General features: G+C 36.5%; 1 protein-coding gene across 5 annotated transcripts in view; it reads right to left on the bottom strand.

The window, feature by feature from the left end:
* Window positions 1-3,865: 3,865 nt before the first annotated feature.
* LOC123498835 (tudor and KH domain-containing protein homolog) overlaps window positions 3,866-23,337 on the bottom strand; it is an 88,849-nt gene continuing 69,377 nt past the window's right edge. For 2 of the 5 annotated variants that reach the window (XM_045246288.1, XM_045246287.1), the window contains exons 8-11: window positions 20,823-20,921; window positions 18,774-19,012; window positions 18,189-18,339; window positions 3,866-9,245 (exon numbers count right to left, since the gene is read on the bottom strand). In XM_045246288.1, the coding sequence (XP_045102223.1) occupies window positions 9,174-9,245; window positions 18,189-18,339; window positions 18,774-19,012; window positions 20,823-20,921 (561 nt within the window). In that variant the 3' untranslated portion in view covers window positions 3,866-9,173. Of the gene's footprint in view, window positions 9,246-9,304; window positions 10,736-16,320; window positions 16,577-18,188; window positions 18,340-18,773; window positions 19,013-20,822; window positions 20,922-23,337 lie in introns of those variants that run through there. The other 3 variants (XM_045246289.1, XM_045246291.1, XM_045246292.1) reach the window with 3 other exon arrangements.

The raw sequence follows: 23,337 nt of genomic DNA, 5'->3' as shown, positions 1-23,337 counted from the left end.
TATATATATATATATATATATATATATATATATATATATATATATATATATATATATATATATATATATATATATATATATATATATATATATATATATATATATATATATATATATATATATATATATATATATATATATATATATATATATATATATATATATATATATATATATATATATATATATATATATATATATATATATATATATATATATATATATATATATATATATATATATATATATATATATATATATATATATATATATATATATATATATATATATATATATATATATATATATATATATATATATATATATATATATATATATATATATATATATATATATATATATATATATATATATATATATATATATATATATATATATATATATATATATATATATATATATATATATATATATATATATATATATATATATATATATATATATATATATATATATATATATATATATATATATATATATATATATATATATATATATATATATATATATATATATATATATATATATATATATATATATATATATATATATATATATATATATATATATATATATATATATATATATATATATATATATATATATATATATATATATATATATATATATATATATATATATATATATATATATATATATATATATATATATATATATATATATATATATATATATATATATATATATATATATATATATATATATATATATATATATATATATATATATATATATATATATATATATATATATATATATATATATATATATATATATATATATATATATATATATATATATATATATATATATATATATATATATATATATATATATATATATATATATATATATATATATATATATATATATATATATATATATATATATATATATATATATATATATATATATATATATATATATATATATATATATATATATATATATATATATATATATATATATATATATATATATATATATATATATATATATATATATATATATATATATATATATATATATATATATATATATATATATATATATATATATATATATATATATATATATATATATATATATATATATATATATATATATATATATATATATATATATATATATATATATATATATATATATATATATATATATATATATATATATATATATATATATATATATATATATATATATATATATATATATATATATATATATATATATATATATATATATATATATATATATATATATATATATATATATATATATATATATATATATATATATATATATATATATATATATATATATATATATATATATATATATATATATATATATATATATATATAGATATATATATATATATATATATATAGATATATATAGATATATATATAGATATATATATAGATATATATATAGATATATATATATATATATCACCTGTCAGCAGAATTTAGCAGCTTACCAGACCCGCTGGCAACAGGACCCCTCGGACAGTGATGCTCGAGAGGCTATGGTTGCTGTGGCGCGTCACTTGACTGAGCTTCATCATCAGATGCGTCAGAAGTATTGGGGTGCCTTTTTAGCTAAGGTTCATTCAACCAGAACACTAACTGCGCTCTGGTTCCATGTCAACCGCATCCGGGGTAAAGGTAGGAAAGCTGCCACTGTCCCTGACCCTGCCAGTACAGCACAGGACTTACTGAATACTTGGACCAGTGCCTCGGCATTGGCTGGGCTCCCTGCCTCCCACAGAGATGCCCTTGCTTGCCACAGACCTCACAGACTGGCCAGCCTGCAGTGCAATGTTTCTTTACTTGATGATACTTGTGTACCAATTACTCACGATGAACTCCTTTGTGCAGTCAAGCAGGGCCAGTCCACAGCACCTGGTCAGGATGGCCTTACATATGATATACTTAATGCATTGCTAGTTTTGCCAGAAAATCCTATATTAGATTCTTTTAACATGTCTTATGCCTCAGGATGTCTGCCTCCCTCATGGAAAACTGCTGTTATCATTCCTATTCCAAAGGGTGATGGTTCTTTCAGGCCTATTTCTTTAACTAGTTGTCTTTGCAAGATGATGGAGAGTCATATTAAGACGGTTACTTTATAAAGTGGGGGATCTTCTGTCGCAAAACTTGCATGGTTTTATGAAGGGCCGCTCTACCAGTGACTGTTTTATTAAGTGCCTCAGTAATGCCAATGTTAACTGTGTCGTGCCTTTATTGATCTCAAGGGTGCCTTTGACAAGGCCAACAGGGATGTCATTCTTGAGGAACTCATGTTGAAGGGTGTTAAAGGAAAGTTATTGGGGTGGATTTGGGATTATTTGTGTGACAGGAAGGCAAAGGTGTGACTCCAGGGGGCAGTCTCTGCTGAAGGGAATTTTGACTTAGGTACACCGCAGCAGGGTGTATTGAGCCCCATGCTTTTCAATATACTTATGGATAAAATTGCCAGATATCCTTTTCCCCAGGGCACAGAGGTAATTGTCTATGCTGACGACATCTTGCTACAGTGTAATGCTCCTCGGACCCTTACCTCGGCCTTAAGCCATCTTGAGTCCCTGTGTACTGACATGGGCCTTGTCATCAATGAAACTAAAACTAAATTTCAAGCAACTCCCAGAGTTTGCAGACCACCAAGCATAAATTCCATAAAAATCAGTCGTGTGCAGTGCTATAAATACTTGGGAGCTCAACTCGGTTTTACTAAGGATTCTCACTGTATTACCTATGTTCGCAATCAATGTTTGTTACGGCTTGCTCCCCTACGAGTGCTAGCTCACAGGGGCTATGGTGTGGGTATCCCAGTGCTTAGGATGTTCTACATTTCTGTTATCAGGGCTTTAATAGACTATGCTGCTCCAGTCTTGTTTCGGTATAGTCCAACACAGCTGAAACCCCTTGAGTACATTCAGAATGAGAGCATGAGAGTAATCTTAGGCTGCCCCAAGACTGCAAAGCTTGAAGTTCTCCGAGCAGAATTGGACCTCCCCACCATTGTTTGTCGAATACAGGAAATCACCTGCCGTGCACTGTGTCGGATGGCATGTAATGGTGCCAGCCAACCCTTGCGTTCCCTTGCCCACCTTCATGCTAACCCCAGGGCCCCTGCTAACTCTTACTTGAGACAGCTTTTAACATCACTAACCAAATTTGATGTCCTTGACTCCTACCTCAATGTTGTTACCACCTCTGGTTCCCCCTCTTGGAGACCTCACAAAGTCAGTGTAGATATAGAAAAACTTGCTGCTCCTAAATATAACTTAACATGAACTTAAAGATCTTTTTATGCATAAATTGTCTAACTACTCAAGGGTGCAGGCTGTACATGTTTACTGTGATGGTTCAGTGGATGGCAGCAAATCTGGATGTGGCCTGTTCATCCGCAACTACACCTCTCCCTCTGAATACACTGACACTGAGGTGTCCAAGAGGCTTCCTGACAACCTGTCCTCTACAAGGGCAGAACTATATGCCATGCTAGAAGGTTTACAAATTGTCCTTCCTTTGGGGAAAGATGTTTACTTTTTTGTTGATAGTCAGGGTGCCTTATATTCATTGTTGTCTCCTTCCCCTGCTGATTGTGACCTCATCAACAAGTGTCTTGGTGTCATTGATCTCTTGGAGAGAGATAATCTCAGAGTATGTTTCACCTGGGTGCCTTCTCATGTTGGCATTTTCCATAATGAAAAAGCTGATGTTCTTGCCCGTCACTCCCTTACTGAGGACATTGCTGACTGTCCTGTTGAACACACTTATAATAACATCAAGGGTCAGTCAGCTTAAACATCATGCTTGCTTCTGTATCTTTATTCTTACTACAGACACATTAGACATGAGCCGTCATGGAAATACCAACCAAGTAAGTGCCAGTGAAAAAATATAGTAACAGTTCAGTCCTATTGTGCTGAAAATAGCACATGATAAAATTTCTATTCAGATGCTTATAATTCCTAATATTAACTTTGGGAAGAAAGAAAAAAAAAAAAAAAAAGTAACATATTCCAAAGATGTTCAATATATCTTGGTAGATATATCCAAACAGAAAACATTAAAATACTTATTTACATTAATATGTACACAGACAACTTTCAACTAGCATCTACAGCCTGCACATGTAACCTCTCTGCCTGACTCTGATATATCAATCTATGGTTTACCTCTTGACATAATACATAATAGATATACTAAGTACAGACAAAATACATTATTTTCTTTGATACATATAACTTAGCAATGTTCCAGCTTAAAATGTCAAACATCCTACAAAGCTGTACTAGAGTCGTGGCTCAGTACTGGTAACACTGCTCACACACCATTAGGCTTGATGAATCAGAGTTTGGGTAAGTGATTACAGTTTTCTTTTGTACCATATCTTAGCAGTTACATGACTAGTGGAATAAGCATATTGAACATAAAGATTTCCTAATGATATTTTGGATTGTACTACAGCAAAGTTTAGTGATGGATCCAGGAATACACAAATAAAAACAAAATTACTGATTTAATAACAAAAAATATATTTGTCATCAGTTTTGACAAAAACAAATAATTTGTTTGTAATGATCCATAACTTAATTATTAAGGTTTTCCTATTGCAAGATCCAAAAGGTGTCAAGATTTTCTTTATCTGTGCTGAGCCTAACTGTGTGTGTGTGTGTGTGTGTGTGTGTGTGTGTGTGTGTGTGTGTGTGTGTGTGTGTGTGTGTGTGTGTGTGTGTGTGTGTGTGTGTGTTTTACCTAGTAGTACTGTACAGGGTTTGAGTGGGGCTCAGTGTCCTGTCTCCATGTCTCCATTTATCCAATTTTTCTTCAAAGTTATGCACATTTATGTGCTACAACAACTTCATCATTCAGTGCATTCCAGTGTGTGTGTGGTGCTGTACTGACAGAGAAATCCAGACAAACAAAAGTCAACTAAAGATCATTAAATGAATGTGTGGTGCACCACTTTTCTGGATGATGAAACATGGGAACAGATACAAGCTGTGAGTATTAATGAAGTGAGATTGTTTGGGTTCATTGAAAGGATGGTAGACTAAGCATAGTTGATAGTGGTGACTAGGATGTTACTACTACTACTACTACTACTTAGTAGTAGTAGTAGTAGTATAAAAGCAGTCAAGTAAGTAGTTGCCTTGGCTGAAATACATACCATCCTGTTTGGGAGGTAGTAAATTTGGATAGGTGAGTAGCACCTACTCATCTTCCTTGCAGCATGTGATGGCAACCCTCGACTTCATCTGACTGAGGGAGTGAAGTGTGATATCAATGCTACAATATCTACTTGTGACTTACAATGCAATAGACTTCATATTTATAATAATAAAGGTACAGTGGCCGCAGAAAAAAAGTATACATTTTCACTGCAATAAAAAAGTACACACACGATTATATGTGTAGTGTTTTTAGCGTTTCCGCCACCAGCAGAATGGGTGAAGCTAGTGATGATATTGGTTGGCTAGAGCCCACCCCTATTCATTGTTCCTTACCACAACAGGCTTCAGTGCGCCTCCAGCGCTTCTACAGAGAGGGTCTTGTTACGCTGCTCCTGAGTGCCCGTTTGCTACTTGCCGGCCAAACTCAACGTGCTACCAGACACCTCACATTCATTATCTTGGGTTATGCACAGCTGTCCCTTTAAGAAACCCAGGCCTTTGCCCTCCTAGTTGAAGGCTGGTCTGTCATACATGTAGTGGCAGAATTAAAGGTAACAAGGAGGACCATTTACAAGCTAAAAACTGCAGCAGAGAACCTCCATTTTGGTGTGGTACCAGCCAGAAAACCAGGCTCTGGGGCACCACCAAGGAAGATGTCTCCACACATAGGCAAGGTCCTGGCAAGAGAGGTTAAGGAAGACCTTTCAATTACAGCCATCAGCCTGAAAGAGAAACACCTCAATCTCCTGCAGAACGTCTCGGTGCAAACTATTCAACACTGCCTTCAGAAGGACTTAAAATTGTCAGTATGCAATGCCGGCAAGAAACTACTTCTAAATGAGGCTATGAAGAAACAACATCCAGATTTCTGTCAGAAATACAAGGAGTGGACATTGGCTGACTGGCAGAAAGTAATATTCATCAATGAAAGCATGTTCTGACTGGTCAGGGGCAACAACAAGGTCATGAGGAGGCCCAATACCGTGTCCCATTATGACCCTCGCTACACTGTCAAAATGTAAACACCCAGAGAGTGTTATGATGTCGGGGCCCATTCACTGGTTGGACTCCACTTTTTTCATAGGAATGTGACAATGCAGGCAATTAATTACAATGAGGTCTTGGAGGAGCACATGCTGACATTTTGGAGCATTCACGAAGCAGAATATTTTATGCACGACTTAGCACCAGCACATAAGTTCATGGTGAAAAACTATAAATGTTCTTGACTGGCCAGGCAACTCCCCAGAGTGGTCTGAAGTCCAAGGGGAATATGTCCAAATACTAATTATAAGATAAATTTTTAAATAAAAGTCCTATTTTGCATTGTATTGTTTTACTAACCAAAATTCGGTGATGTATACTTTTTTTTGCGGTCACTGTAAAAAACAAGCAGCTTCTGAGACAAAACCTCTCAAATCATAGCACTGCAAAATCCAAATATTGGTAAAAACAGGATTGTTGATGTTTGTGTTTAGGCCTAAAGCTTGCAAAGCTAGATTAAGATATTCCTGATGGTACCCATGGCCTACTTGGACATGCAGTTTTGGCCACATAAATAAAAAATATCATCAAAGATAACGCAGTATTCTGAGTCTATTATTGCCTTTAGATAGCGTGAATTGGCTGGGAAGGGATTTTCTTGGTTACATGGCCACAAACTCCATGTTCAGACAGTTCACAGATAGTATCATGAATTTTTTCATCCAGTATTGAACACTTTGGGCACAGTACTTACACCAGCAATTTAGTTAATCAACATTTGCTTTATTCAGTGGTATAAGATACTTTCTCACAATGCAAAATTTGTCTTTAATAAAAAAAAATTTTTGGCTGATGTCAGAAGCTGACACTGGAACAGAGGACATCACATCACTCCCTCAGCCACTTCAAGCCAAGCTGTGGGTTGATCAAGTACTGCAGGGATAAGGACAGATGTCACACATTATTAACACATGTACTACTTCACTGTCAATTTTAACTCTAGACTAAAACTGGGGTTGTATAAACTAAAGGTAGGTAAGTAATTAGTGACTGCTCATTTGGCTACTATTCTTATAACAATCAGCTGCACTGTTCAAGGCATAGTAATTAGAAATTTCTTGAACCTGTCACTGCAACAGACTGGGCTTCACCTAGGCAGAGTGTGAGTATAAATTATCAGCACTAAATGGAATACAAAAGATGTCGAGTCACATTGTGCTGTCTGTGCACATTTTGTCATACTCATAATTTTTCTGTGCACATTACACAGTGATATGGTTTTACTAATGCACTTCAGACAAGGCTGATGATAATGCAAAAAGTAAGGCTGGTGGGAGTGTTAGAATGAAGTGTTGTGGCAGACATGGTGCATAAACTACAATCTCATTTGATGAGACTGTTCATGTGTGTGTGTAATTCACCATGGACGTCTGCTGGTCACCCAGCCAGCCTTTTCCCATTACGGAGTGAGCTCAGAGCTCATAGACCAATCTTCAGGTAGGACTGAGACCACATCACTCACCGGGAAAGTGAGACCACAACCCCTCGAGTTACATCCCATACCTATTTACTGCTAGGTGAACAGGGGCTACACATTAAGAGGCTTGCCCATTTGCCTCGCCGCTTTCCGGGATTTGAACCCAGACCCTTTCGGTTGTGTTTCACTGTTTGATCTGCCGCAGTCTCTGACGAGACAGCCAGACGTTACCCTATGGAACGAGCTCAGAGCTCATTATTTCCGATCTTCGGATAGGCCTGTGTGTGTGTGTGTGTACCATGTATGTAGTATGTATCTATTTACACAATACATTACATCAACTGTCAGTAGGGAGGCGGTGGCATAGTGGATAAGGTGGTGAGCGTGGGATCAGGCAGATGTCCACGCGTAGGTTCGAATCCCACCACGTACAGCCTTAAAACACTTTGCCATTTGTCGAGTGGTTTAAAGTTACCTACATATCACCATGATACCCAAGTTCTAGGTGGTTACACTCAAGATGAGCTTGGGTGGTGATATGGGCCCCAATATGGGTACCACTATAAATAAAATTGCCTGCGCCAGTAATGGGCGGAAGCTGAACAGCACTTCTTATACACTCTTCAAGTGTGCCTACAGGCGCTATAGGCCTTACCGAAAAAAAGGCATGCAAAATGGGAAAGAAAAATTTTTTGGGTAACTTGGATTGGCTTTCCTCCCTAATTGGTCTTGAGTTTTGCTATGGTTACTGTACTTGTGAATGTCGACTAACCATTCTAGATATCTCTTTCAACCGATACACAATACATCACGGAAACACTCCTCACTTCATCATAATTAGATTTGTATGATCACCAGCCTTTTATGGGATGCAGATAAGGATGATCTGTAGTACATTGTGGCTTAAACGTTTATCACAAATGAAAACAGTCATAATGTAAATGCTTGATTTTGATATATTTTTTGCAAAACAACAAAGTGCGAGTCCACTAAATGCAGATCATCTACACACATATACAAGTAAAGCCCAGCCTGATACTGAATTGCTTAACGTAAGACAAATAATTATTTTCCAATGGATGGCCGAGGTTTCTGAGAAAGGGAAATAATGTCCAGTGGACGTGTCATTTCATAAACTTTGGCATTCATAAACATTCTCCTACAATCCTCGGGGCATTAAGACAACACTTCATTGGTTTATAAAATAAACTATTTAAATGCCAGGCCATATCATGAGAGGTGTAACTGTTCTGTTTTTAACCAACACAACACTTCATCAAACATGAATGAACACATGACCATTCATACAGCATAGCAGCACAAGCACATTTCACCAAAAGATAATGGTTCTGTGCTTTTTATTTTTCAACAGCCAGGTTTTGAATCCTTTACCAGTTCTAAACCAAGAGCACACAGAGATGGAACAACTTTGAAGAGTGGTGCGTTCACATGTGTAATCCTGTTCCATTTCATTTTAAAAGTTTAGGATTGTGGGGAAGCTCTATCAAAAGAGGCCAGCCCTCTCTTCACCAGCTCCTCAGCCACATCAGTATCCTGAAAAATTAAATAATTTATATTTACTTTTGACATTTACAGAAAATCAATGATTGGTATTAAAAGTTACATCAATAGTTGTTATTGAAGTGTTACTGTAATCAAATATCTGAGATCATTACATACCAGATCTAATTTGCTGTCAGCAATCTAAGGATGTCTATATAGGAATGAATGTCTTACTGCCTACTGGGAGGCTTGTAGTAGGCATTAATTATAGAATTTCTTTGAGGTGAGAGAGGACAAGTAATAAGTATGAAGTCTGCTCAGCAACTGGTTAATTATACAATAAGGCGTATTTAAAAGATATGAATTGTCAAACACAGATTAAGGGCATGCTGCGGTCGAGATTCAGTAAATTACGACAAAATGTTTTTTTTTTCAATTCCTGCATATTATTGTAGGAAAAATATTCAGAATTCATATGGCATATGAATCATGGGACTATGCATATGGCAACACTCATTCTGATGCATTTAAAGGGACATGAGGGCGCACGCCACGAGGTAGGCATGACACAATAAACACACTCTAAGCAATGTAGTATACTACCCGTTTCCTGTTTTTCCTTGTCATTTCACCACTAATATTGGTCTCTATAATGAGGCTCCATCCCTCAAATCACTCGCCTCCTTCCATACACCACCCTGCCAGTGCGGCAAAGAAAGGGGAAGGGAGAAGTTATGTCATGCTCCTGCTTGCAGGCTCTCTTACATTTTTTGCTGAGCTTTCTACTGCAGCATGGGGAATACAAAAAAATAGACTGCAACAGCTGAAGAAGATGTGAGGGATGAAGAAAAAGAAAAGAGAATAGGAGATAAATGAAAAGAAGAGGGAAGAGATGATGACTCAGTGGCAGGTGAAGCTGAGGCGCTTGGCACGGCAGGGAAGGGACAAGAAGAGGATCTCAATTTCAATTGCAGAAGCAAAGATGAAATCAAGGAAAAAAAAATTAGAAAAATACATGAGGAGGATGAGAAGAGGAAAGCAGAGGGAGAAACGTACATACCTGGAGGCGCCGATCTTGATTAGGACTAAAAAATTTCCTTGGAGAGGATTGTTTCGTAGAGAACATGGAAGATGCCTACTGATGGTTAAAATAAACCATAATTCTATGAAATAGCATTCTTAGGACACCCATCAGTGAGGTAAATCTACCAGCAAAGGTACAAGGAACCAGAGCCAGGAATTCTGATAGTGTCACCACAAGGTAAATACCTCCCAAAATGAAGTACTAAATATTGCAATAATTAGATCATTCTTTGTGTGCAGTTTCTCTATAGATCAACACACAACATATAATAAAATAACTAATTTTGATAAACATATAGCATGGGTGCTAAACTTTTAAAACTTTAAAGAGCCGTATCTCAAAACATGATTTTTAGATATAAAAACCCGTATAAAATCAACCATTATACATGCTGCTTTGAAACTTTGTGTACCTATTAACAGAGATTGGAGTAACATTTTGTCAGACCAGTTTTTCCCTAAAGAGAATAAAACATTTTTAATGAGGTAAAATAACAGGTTTTCATGCTGTTTTGATAAAAAAAAAATCATATCTCATGACTTAAGGAGAAATTGAATAAAAAAACATTTTCTACGTTTCTTTAGGCATCTTTTAAGTATGTCCATGCCAAAGTACATTTTAAATAAACTTGAAATAAGGCCTGTATTACAATTTGGATGCAACTCTATGCATGACGTCATTACTCTACCATATTCATAATCATACACATCAAAGACAACCAGTAGCTAATAATATTCTGAAAATTTTAAGTCATAAATCCTATAACTTTTAAATTAATTTTTCAAATCTTGATCACAGCATGCCCTTCACTACTCAAATGTTCGCTAACTAGAGTGATTCATGATGACTGATGATCTCAGCCATACATATTTACAATACTCTGCCTTCGGTGAAGATGTCTAGTTGTATGTGAGAGGGAACAGCCTGCCCAGGAGAACTATACTGAAAATGGGTCTTCATCCTGAAAATAGGCTGGCCTTCAACAATCTATTAAGATCCAATTGCAGATACCTTTGATCCTCAGAAGGAATGCTTCCTCCCTCTCAATGACTTCATAAGACAAGAGTAGAGAGGGATGAAGGTAGGCTTGTGAATGACAATGTAAAGAAAAACATATTTGTCATGTGGAGATCTCGTGTGATGTAGCAGTGTTCGGGCAACCAGTAAGTCTGTGTTTGCAGTGGATGACCTATCCTAATGATGCATCATAGTCAGGCAGTCACTGGTGGGAGCATTGTGAAAAATTCATCAGGAAGCAGGAGGTGGTTGCCAAAAATCATCTCTGCTGGGGAGACATTGAACCTTTCCCTTGGGGTTCTATGGCTGAGAAGGGCACAGGGAAGTCATGAAAACCACATCAAGTTGCAGCATTAGGATGTCAAGGCAGCTTTCAAGGTTATGTGGAAATGCTCCACCATACTGTTATCTTGCTGATTCAATCAACCTGCCTCTGAAGGAGCTGGTAGTGAGCCAAGAAGTCCATCCTAAGCAAGGGGAGAGTTATGCTGACCACCATAAAAATAATCATCCATGTGAACAAGCAAATTTTTTACTGCTTTACTGTTGTCGTTGCTGCTGATTGGGTTGTTGTCATACTGGAAGCTGATGGACATGTGATAGAGTACAGTTGAGCACTATCATGTTGTCTTTGTCTAGCAGGGTCATAGCATTGATGTGATAGGCTGTGTGTGCATCATTTTGTCTGTCTGCCATCTGCTACAGATTGGTTTCATTATCTCCACATTGATGATGTGCAAAAAATATTTTCTGAGAGGCATAGCCAAAGGGTAAATAGCAAGTCTAGCTGGGTTGCTGATCCAGTGGCTGCTGGATGGGGTCTTGCCAGTGCTTTCATTTCAAGCAAAGAGTCAGAAAGTCTCTGAACCCTGACTAGCTGCTTGGCGACCTGTGTCACTTGCAATGAAGTTGATAAACTTGAAGCGCTGCAGAAGAAAAGTTCTGAGGTGGCCATAATCAAAGGCAGTGTCACCCTTGGAAATCAACCACTTAAAGATGTGAGGAAGGAGTTCCTCAGGAGAGATTATGAGTACATAGTCAGCCTGAGAAATAGTGTTCGTTACCCTCTTGAGGCTGAATTGTACCTCAGCTCATCAAAACCAAGTGGAAACATTGATTAATGAGAAGATGGAGAGTTTGACCTACACTGCTGCAACAAAAGGACTATTGCATAGTGTGTTGTTGTCAGACTGCATGCCGAAGGCTGAGTAGCTGCAGGAGGGCAGGGGCTGTTACTAAATCATTCTTGGGTCACCAATGCAGCTATCAGCTACAGAGTTCTTTGTGGTGAGAGAGGACAAGTAACAAGTATGGAGTCAACTCAGCAACTGATTATATATATATATATATATATATATATATATATATATATATATATATATATATATATATATATATATATATATATATATATATATATATATATATATATATATAATATATATATATATATATATATATATATATATATATATATATATATATATATATATATATATATATATATATATATATATATATATATATATATATATATACACACACATACAGGCAACCCCTGTTTAACGAAGGTTCACACAACGAAATTTCGCTACAACGAAGGTTTCATTTTACTACCATCTGCTCGTTTAACGAACACCAAACTCGCTTTAACGAAGTTTTATCCAGGTAATTTTTTTCCAAATTTGAAAGCCCCACCATATCACGCAAGCTGACAGGCTTTTGAATACACCAGGAGCTGCTGGTACTAAGGCCTGCCTCAGGAAAAATCCTGGGACACCTATACAATAAAGATCAAGATCAAGCCTCTCGTGGACAACACGCGCAACACTCACTCCCCAGTCAAAACATAACAGCGTCAGCAGCAGCTTGTCTTCCCTAGCTCAACTTACCACCAAAATGCCCTGCAATTGGCCTAGTGTTCGTAAGAAGACCAGGAAGTCTCTTACTCTCCAAATGAAGCTAGATATTATTCACAGACATGAGAGGCCAGAAAACTATAGCAGTGCTGGCCACCATCTTGACTCCATATTATACTGTCTCTATTTTCAAGTCAGCAGACTCTATTAAGAAGGCTGGTGAGACCGTATCTTCCTTGCAAGCTAAAAGAACCACCTGAACTCGTGACTCTACAATGGATAAAATGGAAAGCCTTGTGGAAATGTGGTACATAAGTTTTGTATGCAGTACAATGATGCGCACTTTGTTTACATTCCACAGGTTGCCGGTTAGTGTCTTTCCGTTTCACTCTTCCTCCCTTCATAAAGTTAAGATCATCAACATTATAAAGTTACGTACATACATATATTAGTGTACATTATAATGACTTAAATTAAACTACCTAAATGTTTAACTTCATAATTTTTACTTTCATTAAACGTTTCACTGTACTATGATGCACTCGCTTTGCTTACTCTCAATGGAAGTTCAAATCAGGGGTTAAACTTGTTATAATCGGTTCGCTTAATGAAGTTTCGCTTAACGAAGTGTTTTTAAGGAACGTAACTCCTTCGTTAAATGGGGGTTGCCTGTATATATATATATATATATATATATATATATATATATATATATATATATATATATATATATATATATGCAACCCCCGCTTAACCCGTACAGTGTCAGCAGATCTGAGACTTTGTGATTTTGCCAGTGCTGGCCACATCATGTTTTTTTTTTTTTTTTTTTTTTTGCTAAACCAGTCTTAAATGATGTGAAACAAATGAAAATGACAGTCATTCCTCCCTGAACTGACTGGAAGTGGTATTAATTTGTGCGAGATGTTTTTGCGCTAAGGTTAGTGACTTAGCAAAGCCGTATGTGACTAGTTCATTCACTTTCTCGTTTCTCACCAGTCGATCTCCGAGTTGGACACATGCATAATATCGTTCCTGAGTTGAAAGAAAAACAACATATCATGTTTTGCTGTCTGGGAGTGTTTGTGGCTAAAAATAGACACGAGATATCACTAGGAAGTGTTGCCTTTCGCGGTGTAAATATTTTCCGAGTAATATGTACTTGTTTTTTCCTTATAACAAAGCGATTGGAAAATTCTTATTTATGTCATACAAAGTTTTCACTACAACAATATAACAGTTACCAAAAACATCTGAAATGATAAGAGTAAATAATGGAAGTTACGCTGCATTCATATTAGCGAAGTTGAGGCGTCAGTTTCCCGCTACACTGAGCTGAAGGCAGCAGAAACTGCTGAAGTTCAGATATTTAATAAATAAATACAGAAAACATTCATGTTAGCAGGGACGAGGAGGCAGCATGAGCAATGTCTACAGTGCATGATGGCAGTATAATGGTAGGTTTTGAAGACGCAATACCTCCGAAAACACGAGGAAGCTCGCCGACGTATCTCATACGTCTCTGACGCCCAGTTCGCTCAGAGTTAGCCGATGTATCTCGTACGTCTCTAATGCTGTACGGGTTAATAAAGAGGTTACGTTCCTAAAAAAACACTTCTTTAAGCGAAACTTCGTTAAGCAAACCGATTATAACAAGTTTAACCCCTGATTTGAACTTCCATTGAGAGTAAGCAAAGCGAGAGTGCATCATAGTACAGTAAAAGGTTTAATGAAAGTAAAAATTATGAAGTTAAACATTTAGGTAGTTTAATTTAAGTCATTATAATGTACACTAATGTATGTATGTACGTAACTTTATAATGTTGATGATCTTAACTTTATGAAGGGAAGGTGAGTGAAACGGGAAATACACTAACCGGCAACCTGTGGAATGTAAACAAAGTGCGCATCATGGTACCGCATACAAAACTTATGTACCACATTTCCACAAGGCTTTCCATTTTATCCATTGTAGTCACAAGTTCAGGTGGTTCTTTTAGCTTTCAAGGAAGATGCGGTCTCACCAGTCTGCTGACTTGAAAATAGTAGACAGTAGATGGAGTCAAGATGGTGGCAAGCAATGTTATTAGTTTTCAGGCCTCTCTCTTGTCTGTGAATAATACCCAGCTTCACTTTGAGAGTAAGACACTTCCTGGTCTTCTTAGGAACGTTACGCCACATTGTAGGGCTTTTTGGTGGTGACGCTGTTATGTTTTGACTGGGGAGTGAGTGGTGCACGTGATCTTGATCTTGATCTTGATGCTACAGGTGATGCAGAATTTCTTCCGAGTCAGGCCTTTGTATCGGCAGCGCCTGTGTTGTCCACGAGAGGCTTGATCTTGATCTTTATTCTACAGGTGTCTCAGGATTTCTCCTGAGGCAGGCCTTAGTACCAGCAGCTCCTGGTGTATAGAAAAGCCTGTCAGCTTGCATGATATGGTGGGGCTTTCAAATTTGGAAAAAATTACCTGGAAAAAACTTTATTAAAGCGAGTTTGGTGTTCGTTAAACGAGCAGATAGTAGTAAAACGAAACCTTTGTTGTAGCGAAATTTTGTTGTGTGAACCTTCGTTAAACGGGGTTGCATATATATATATATATATATATATATATATATATATATATATATATATATATATATATATATATATATATATATACAGGCAAACCTCGCTTAACAAAGGGATCTGTTCCTTAAAAACCCTTCGTTAAGCGAATCGATTATAACAAGTTTAACCCTGACTTGAACTTCCATTGAGAGTAAACAAAGCGAGAGTGCATCATAGTACAGTGAAAGGTTTAACCCCTTCAGTACCGGATGTGTGTTTTGTGACACGTGCATGTCACGCGCCAGGAACCGAGCGTGCTCCCCGCGACACGCACATGCCATGGTTATAAGCTGTGTGTATTGAGGGCTCTCAAGGCCTCAGTTTCTGGGTTATTTCTACCCATGTGGTGGCAAGTGTCTGTGTTTACAAACATAAGGCTGCAGCCATTCGTGGGACGGTTTGAAACATCATAAACTTTGACCAATGAGTTATTGTCAGTGCTGTGACGTAATTTGTGAAGACCAATCATCATATTATATTTTTTTTATACATCATATTTTCTGACCTACGTATGGCAACACATGCTTGTCGAGTGCCGCAATGTTCAGTGCTGCCTGAAGTTTTTTTTTGTGGTAGCACACATGGATTTACTTCACAATTATGGATATCTCTACAACTGACGGTGAAGATGAATATGATGGTGGGACAATAAGTGAATTTGAGGGATCTGATGACTCAATGGAAGGTGATGATACTTTGTTTGATCCTGAAGCTATCAGTGATGTAGAGAGTGATGCTAGTAGCGGCGACGAGAGTATTGAGACGTCTGCAAGCAGTGGCCTGTCATGCAGCTCTCCTGCCTCACCCCCTACAGCTGCTGGTAGACAAACAGATTTCACACTTCTTTCAGACCTATTCTCTGACACCAGACCTAACCCTCTACCTACATGTAACACTGATTTTCCTGATGTATATCCTAGTATTATTCTACATCGTGAAGCCAGTGCTATGAGTGATCTAGACTGTTTTCAGTTATTCATGGGGAAAGATGTGATTGCTGCTCTGTGTCTCTGGACCAACACACGTGCTGCATATTTTTTTTTACTCAAATGACATGTTGTGGGGTTTCTCTGATAGAAAACATAAAAATAAATAATATAGTGTGAACAGGGTGTTTGTGAGAAGAAGCTGAAGACTACCGCACGGACAATGCGGAAGAGTGCATGGGTAGTCGGTTCGGCAGCGAAACGTCTTGTTTACATAAGGTTGACAGATCGGTAACAATGGGGTTAATGAAAGTAAAAAATCATGAAGTTAAACATTTAAGCAGTTTAATTTAAGTCATTACAATCAACCCTCGGCTATCGCGACTTCAGCTATCGCGCTTTATTGCTATCACGCACCCATGAAAAGCTGTTAAAATTTCATTATCGAGACCTCAGATGCCTGCTATCGCACGCCCAGCCATGACATCACGGGATATATGAGCGCTCATTGGCCAAAACCGCCTACCCGCCAAGATCAATTCGGCTATCGCGTTTTCGGCTATGGCGCGGCTATTTCCGCCCCAACTGGGCGTGATAGCCGAGGGTTAAGTGTATAATGTACACTAATGTATGTATGTACGTAATTTTATAATGTTGATGATCTTAAATTTATGAAGGGAGGGAGTGAAACAGGAAAGACACTAACCAGCAACCTGTGGAATGTACACAAAGGCCGCATCATTGTATCACATATAAAACTATGTACCACATTTCCATGAGGCTTTCCATTGTAGAGTCATGAGTTCAGGTATTAGGATTAGGCTTATGTTTATAAATGCAAAGTGATTCAGCAATTCTCATTTGAGATAATGTCTTGGCTTCATAAAAAATGTTGAAATCCTGTTCACTAAAAAGCATGATCTAACCCTCCTGAGTGGTTTCTTATGACAGAGAAGCTTGGATCTGAGATCTGTTTGCCTGTCTTTTTTTTTTTTTTTTTTTCTTTTATGTTACGGCCTATAGCACCTGTAGGCACACTTGAAGAGTGGGGAAGTGCTGTTCAGCTACCGCCCATTAGTGGCACAGGCAATTTTATTTATAGTAGTACCCATATTAGGGCCCATATCACCACCCAAGCACATCTTTGGTGTAACCACCTAGAACCTGGGTATCATAGTGATATGTAGGTAACTTTATACCACTCGACAAATGGCATAGTTTCAAAGCAGTATGTGGTGGGATTCGAACCTATGCATGGACATCTGCTCGATGCTACACTCACCACCTTATCCAAACACACACATAATTTCAAGTTGCTAAAACAGCTTCTATGAAGTTTGTAACCATAGAAGTGCAAAACCAAGGAACATGTATTTTATTTACAGGGTGAATATTTGTATAACAAAAGCTGCCTTAATAGACACAAAGTATATACTACTTGAATTCATACTATTAACTCACAATAAGGAGAGAGAAATCAGTGTGCCAGGGAGTACCCACCATTGGTCCATTGGTGTCAATAATCTGGACGCATGGAATGGCAGTGGTGCCCTGCTGCTGGTAGCCCACCACTCGCACCATGACAGACTTCCACTTGGAGGCATAAGTAAGCTCTTCAAACGTGTCGGCGGCCTCCTCACTCTGGCCACTTCTGTAATGTGAGAACACAGAGAATGAAAGTACAAAAATTGTAAGATTTACAGAACCAAAATATAAATACACCTTTATTTAGCATTAACTTCTCATAACAAGCAACAAACAAACAAAAAGGCTGTGTGGTGTAAAAGATTGTGTGTAAGAAAGATGGAGCTGGAAGCTGACAAATTTTTCGAGTGATTAAGATGAACGAATCAAACCTTTGTACTAGTGAAGGCATCAGTTTGGGTGGCTAGACTGAAAAAAAATTGTGCCCCCCCCCCCATCAGTCAAAACAACATAAGTAAGGGACTCTTGTATCTCCATGATCAGACTGTACTTGGGGAAAAAAGACTCATGCACACTGACAATTAGTTGAACTGTCTATATCTTGCTTCCTCTAAATCAATATATGATATTTTTACCAGAACACAGTTTCACAAAACTTACTCAGGACTAATATTTGCCAAAAAACACTCAATGGCTTGAAAACTGAGTTTCAAGAAATCTGTTCGTAGCTCACACACATTGTTCATTTGAATGGTTTCTGTATCACCAAAGTCAACATAATACACATTAACTTCACTCTGCTGAGGATCTTCCTCATTGTGTGAAAAGCTGCACACTTTCCCTCTGTACCAGGAATCATCATATGGAAACTTGGCAGCAACTATACTGTCAACAGTGACCTGAAATGAGAACAAAATAAGTAATTTGCAAAGATACATTTCAAGTGGCTAAGTTCACTCATTAAAGGGGAAATTCAGTTCTTGTGATGCAGTATCGTTTTTTTTGGCTCTCCTATCCTTATTTTTCACCTAATTGAATAATATTTACACACACTGTGTATTAATTTGTATTGCTTTTATACCGTAAGTATAATATAGATACCTTGGGTAGTTTTTGTGCAAAAATTTTTTTTTGGCGATGAAAAGATTTTCAAAATAACAAAATAAAATCATAACTAATAGTAGTATGGTAATATCTTCTTGATCAGGGGTAATAGACATAATGATAAACAAATGTGACTCGGCATACACAAAAACTAAGTTACAACAATTTCATTACACTACAAAACAAAAAAAATTTCTTTTTATATATTTTGATTTCAAAACTCTGCCTTGAATTTAATTGAAGGAATTTGATCATGGCCATAGTCACGTTTGTAAAGATGAGGTTGATGATAATTTTGATGCAAGAATTTTTAAAACCAGTCAATTACTGAAAAGGTTATTCAACAATATACACACAAAAAGAGAAAGTTTGGAAAAACTCATTTTCCTGTGAACATCTTCAATATGCCCATACAACTCCCTCCAGCACACACTAAATACAAATATTTACTCACATAATTCTTCAACATCTTGGAGGTGGCAGGGGTTGTTTTGATAGTATGAGGCAATGGATAGCATATAAAAAGTACCTACACAAGGTGAGTTTTCTCTTGTCTGGTGGGCTTCTAGCTCCTGGTCCTGTTTTTATCATATTAATATAACTTTATAACATATAATGGATATATTTATATCCATTATGAAAATAACATATTCTATGAATATAACTGGAGCCAAGCCCCCCAGGAAGAACGTATTTTGAAGTTAGTACTCGTTATTTCCGAGGTAACTGTTTCCACACTCACACTTCATAATATTGACCAATTTTTTGTAACCTTTCCAATGATATCACTATTAGAGAATCATCATCACTCATTTGGTAGGCCTGCCTCTCCTACTGTGGTAATAGGCTGTGTCTGTAGCTTGCTACAGACATGTAATTTTTTTTTTTTTTTTTATGTGGAGATTTGAGGAAAAAGCAGCTGATTCACATCTCCCCTCAGTTCTCCACCTTCTCAAGGCTCTCTGGTGACTTATTTCCCTCTTCACCTTTCTTTTAGCACATATACGTAGCATTGTCAATTTTAGGAGAAAAAAAAAAAAAAAAAAGTTGATGGAGTTTTGCACTTTGGGGTGGGGGCCTGGGGGGGTGAATGTGACAATGCTGCTGGGTTTTCCTCCAAGTCACAACTGAATTTCCTCCTTAAGATATAATATAATAAACTTAACTAAGGCCCAGTGAGCTGGAACTTTTCTAGACATTTTCAAGAACTGCACATGCACTTGGGAACAAGACTTGAAAGCCTAAAAAAGATAGTATTTCACTGGAAGGACACAGGCTTAAGATACAAAGCATCCTGCATTAGTAGGCCATTCACACTGCATCCCATATAAGAATGGTCACTCACACCACCCTGACCAAAACCAAGACAACTGTCTCTACAGCACTCCACAGAGGTCTTAACTTTCACTTGGGAGTGGGTAAATGTCCTGTCAGTAAGGTTGAAACAGCACCTAGTAATGACACTACTGAATAATAGAGAGAGAGAGAGAGAGAGAGAGAGAGAGAGAGAGAGAGAGAGAGAGAGAGAGAGAGAGAGAGAGAGAGAGAGAGAGAGAGAGAGAAGGGGGAGGGTTGCAAGTGGATAACAGTTGTTAGAAATTATACCTTTTCTAGTTCATGTAGGTCTCTGTTTTCCTCATTACTGTAATATTCTGTCATTTCTGTCACCAGCTTGTCTAGGTCAATGGCCCGGGGACTCACAACCTGGAATGTAATGTTTCATTACAAAATCTGCATATTACTGTAGGTAACTGAAGTGTTAGTGAAGTACAGCGGTACCTCTAGATACGAAAGCTTCTGTATACGAAAATTTCATTTTACGGAATGATATGTGAAGATTTTTTCGCTTCATAATACAAAAAATTACTCAGCATACGAGATACAAAACAAAACTCAAAATTCCTGCGTGCAGAAAATTTTTAAATTCTTGCCTTTAGAAACTGAAAAAAATAAATATACACCGTATTTTACGGCTTGCAAGACGCTCCATCTTGGAAGATGCACCCTAATATTTGAAAGAAATTTCTACGAAAAAAAAGTCATTCTCATACAAGAACATTCACCATATACCCGACCACTGAACACAAAAACATCAGAAGCAAGGAGTCTGCAAAATACTATTGTTTCAGTACTCATTACAATATTAGCTTGAGCACTCTACAAATTTAAAACTATGTAAATAAAAACACCATAGGTAAATACATATACACAGTGAAACAGTTCATCTCTTTTTCTTGTTTTAGTGGCTGGCGACGGCATGTATTGGACGTATTGTTTACATTACGGAATCACTTGTCCGATCACCGAAACTGAACGCTTCAGTAATACAGTTCGTATTTATTTTATTTTGCAATCGTGCTTCACAGGCTTTATCATTGTGAATATAATTCACAAGTGGAGTTTTGACTCTTGCTTGAACAAGTAAGCCATTTGAATGTTCTATTAATAAAAGTATAAAGGCACCTGGCATGTGTGTGCGTTTGTCTGCACGTGTGTGTTGCTATGAGACGAGAGCGGGCCATTTTCTCAACATGCCGAGTAGGCTGCAGGAAGGATTAGGGTATTGGAAATACTTGTAACAGCTAATAATAATAATTTTAAGTGTTTTGTAAAGTTAAGTGTTAATGTTTCCTGCCATTCTCTATATTTTCTGCCGTTTGCCCTCCTCCTCTGCCGCCACTTTCGCTTTCGGACATCACCTCACTCGAAAGGCAAGGTTCCACATTTTCGTATTATTATTTTTCATTTATTATTGCATTATGTTCTATTATCTACTTCATTACAGGTATTAACGGTTAGGTTAGGTATATTGAATGATTCAAATGTATTTGGCTCTTATTTCATTATGGTTTTACCCTTATTATAAAATTTAATGTGGTATTTTCATAGGGGTTGGAACGAATTAGGCGATTTACATGTAAAACGCGACTCATTATACGAAAAAATCATGATACGAAAGCCACTCCAGAACTAATTAATTTTGTATCTAGAGGTACCACTATATTCCTATGAATCTTAAAAATTAAGGTAGTCATTGAAATAATGTAGGATGAAAGTGCATGTGTGTGTGTTTACTTATGACATTGTGATATCATTCCAAAGCTAATCAGTAAACACTTACACAACAAATAAAAGCTAAAATATTTCTATTATATGAACCACTAATACTAGCAAATGGAATATAATCTGCCATCATGTCTGTTCTTTGCCATCCTAAAAGTACATTAGTAATATACAAGAACGTCAGCCCAAGGTAGAAGGAATTGTCTGAGATAGGCAGGACAAAGTTGGAAAGGCTAGATATCAATCCCAGTAAAAAAAAAAAAAAAAAAAAAAAAATATATATATATATATATATATATATATATATATATATATATATATATATATATATATATATATATATAAAAGCCTACTATTTCAACTCTAAAAACATGCATATATTTTTATACTGGAATATTAAATAGTATTTCTTCAATCTAAATACAATATACATATATCATGTTGATAGTTTGCACTCTAGCAACAATCCTCAACTTTAAAGTCACTGTCGTGCTCCTCTTGATTCTTCTCTAGCTTCTTCTTCCTCTTCTTCAATAACAGCAAGTGCAAGTGAAATTCCAGCATGAAACACAGGCTGAGGTATAAGTGGCATGTTTATGTTCTGGTTTGTTTTGATTAGACTTGGTTTTTGTTGCTGGGCCAAAGCACATCAAGAATGCAGACAGCTTGTGTGTCATAACATCCCTGGTTTCATTCATACTATGAATCATGGCCAGTGTTCTGCATAATTATCATAGGCCAGTGTGATATCCCATTTAGTGTTGCCAATGTGTGAACCATCCCACCTACAGTATTTTACGACTTGCAAGACGCTGCATCTTGGAAGACGCACCCTAATATTTTAAAGAAATTTCTAAGAAAAAAAAGTCAATCTCATACAAAAACGCATTCACCATATACCCGACCACTGAACACAAAAACATAAGAAGCAAGGAGTCTGCAAGACACTATTGTTTCACCACTCATTACAAATTTGCTGGAGCACTCACCACAAATTTACAATTAACTATGTAAATACATACACACAGCGAAGCAGTCCATCTCTTCTTGTTTTAGT

This window comes from Portunus trituberculatus, chromosome 48 (genome assembly GCF_017591435.1).
Source record: "Portunus trituberculatus isolate SZX2019 chromosome 48, ASM1759143v1, whole genome shotgun sequence".
NCBI lineage: Eukaryota > Metazoa > Arthropoda > Malacostraca > Decapoda > Portunidae > Portunus > Portunus trituberculatus.
This window is presented reverse-complemented; position numbering and strand designations above follow the sequence as displayed.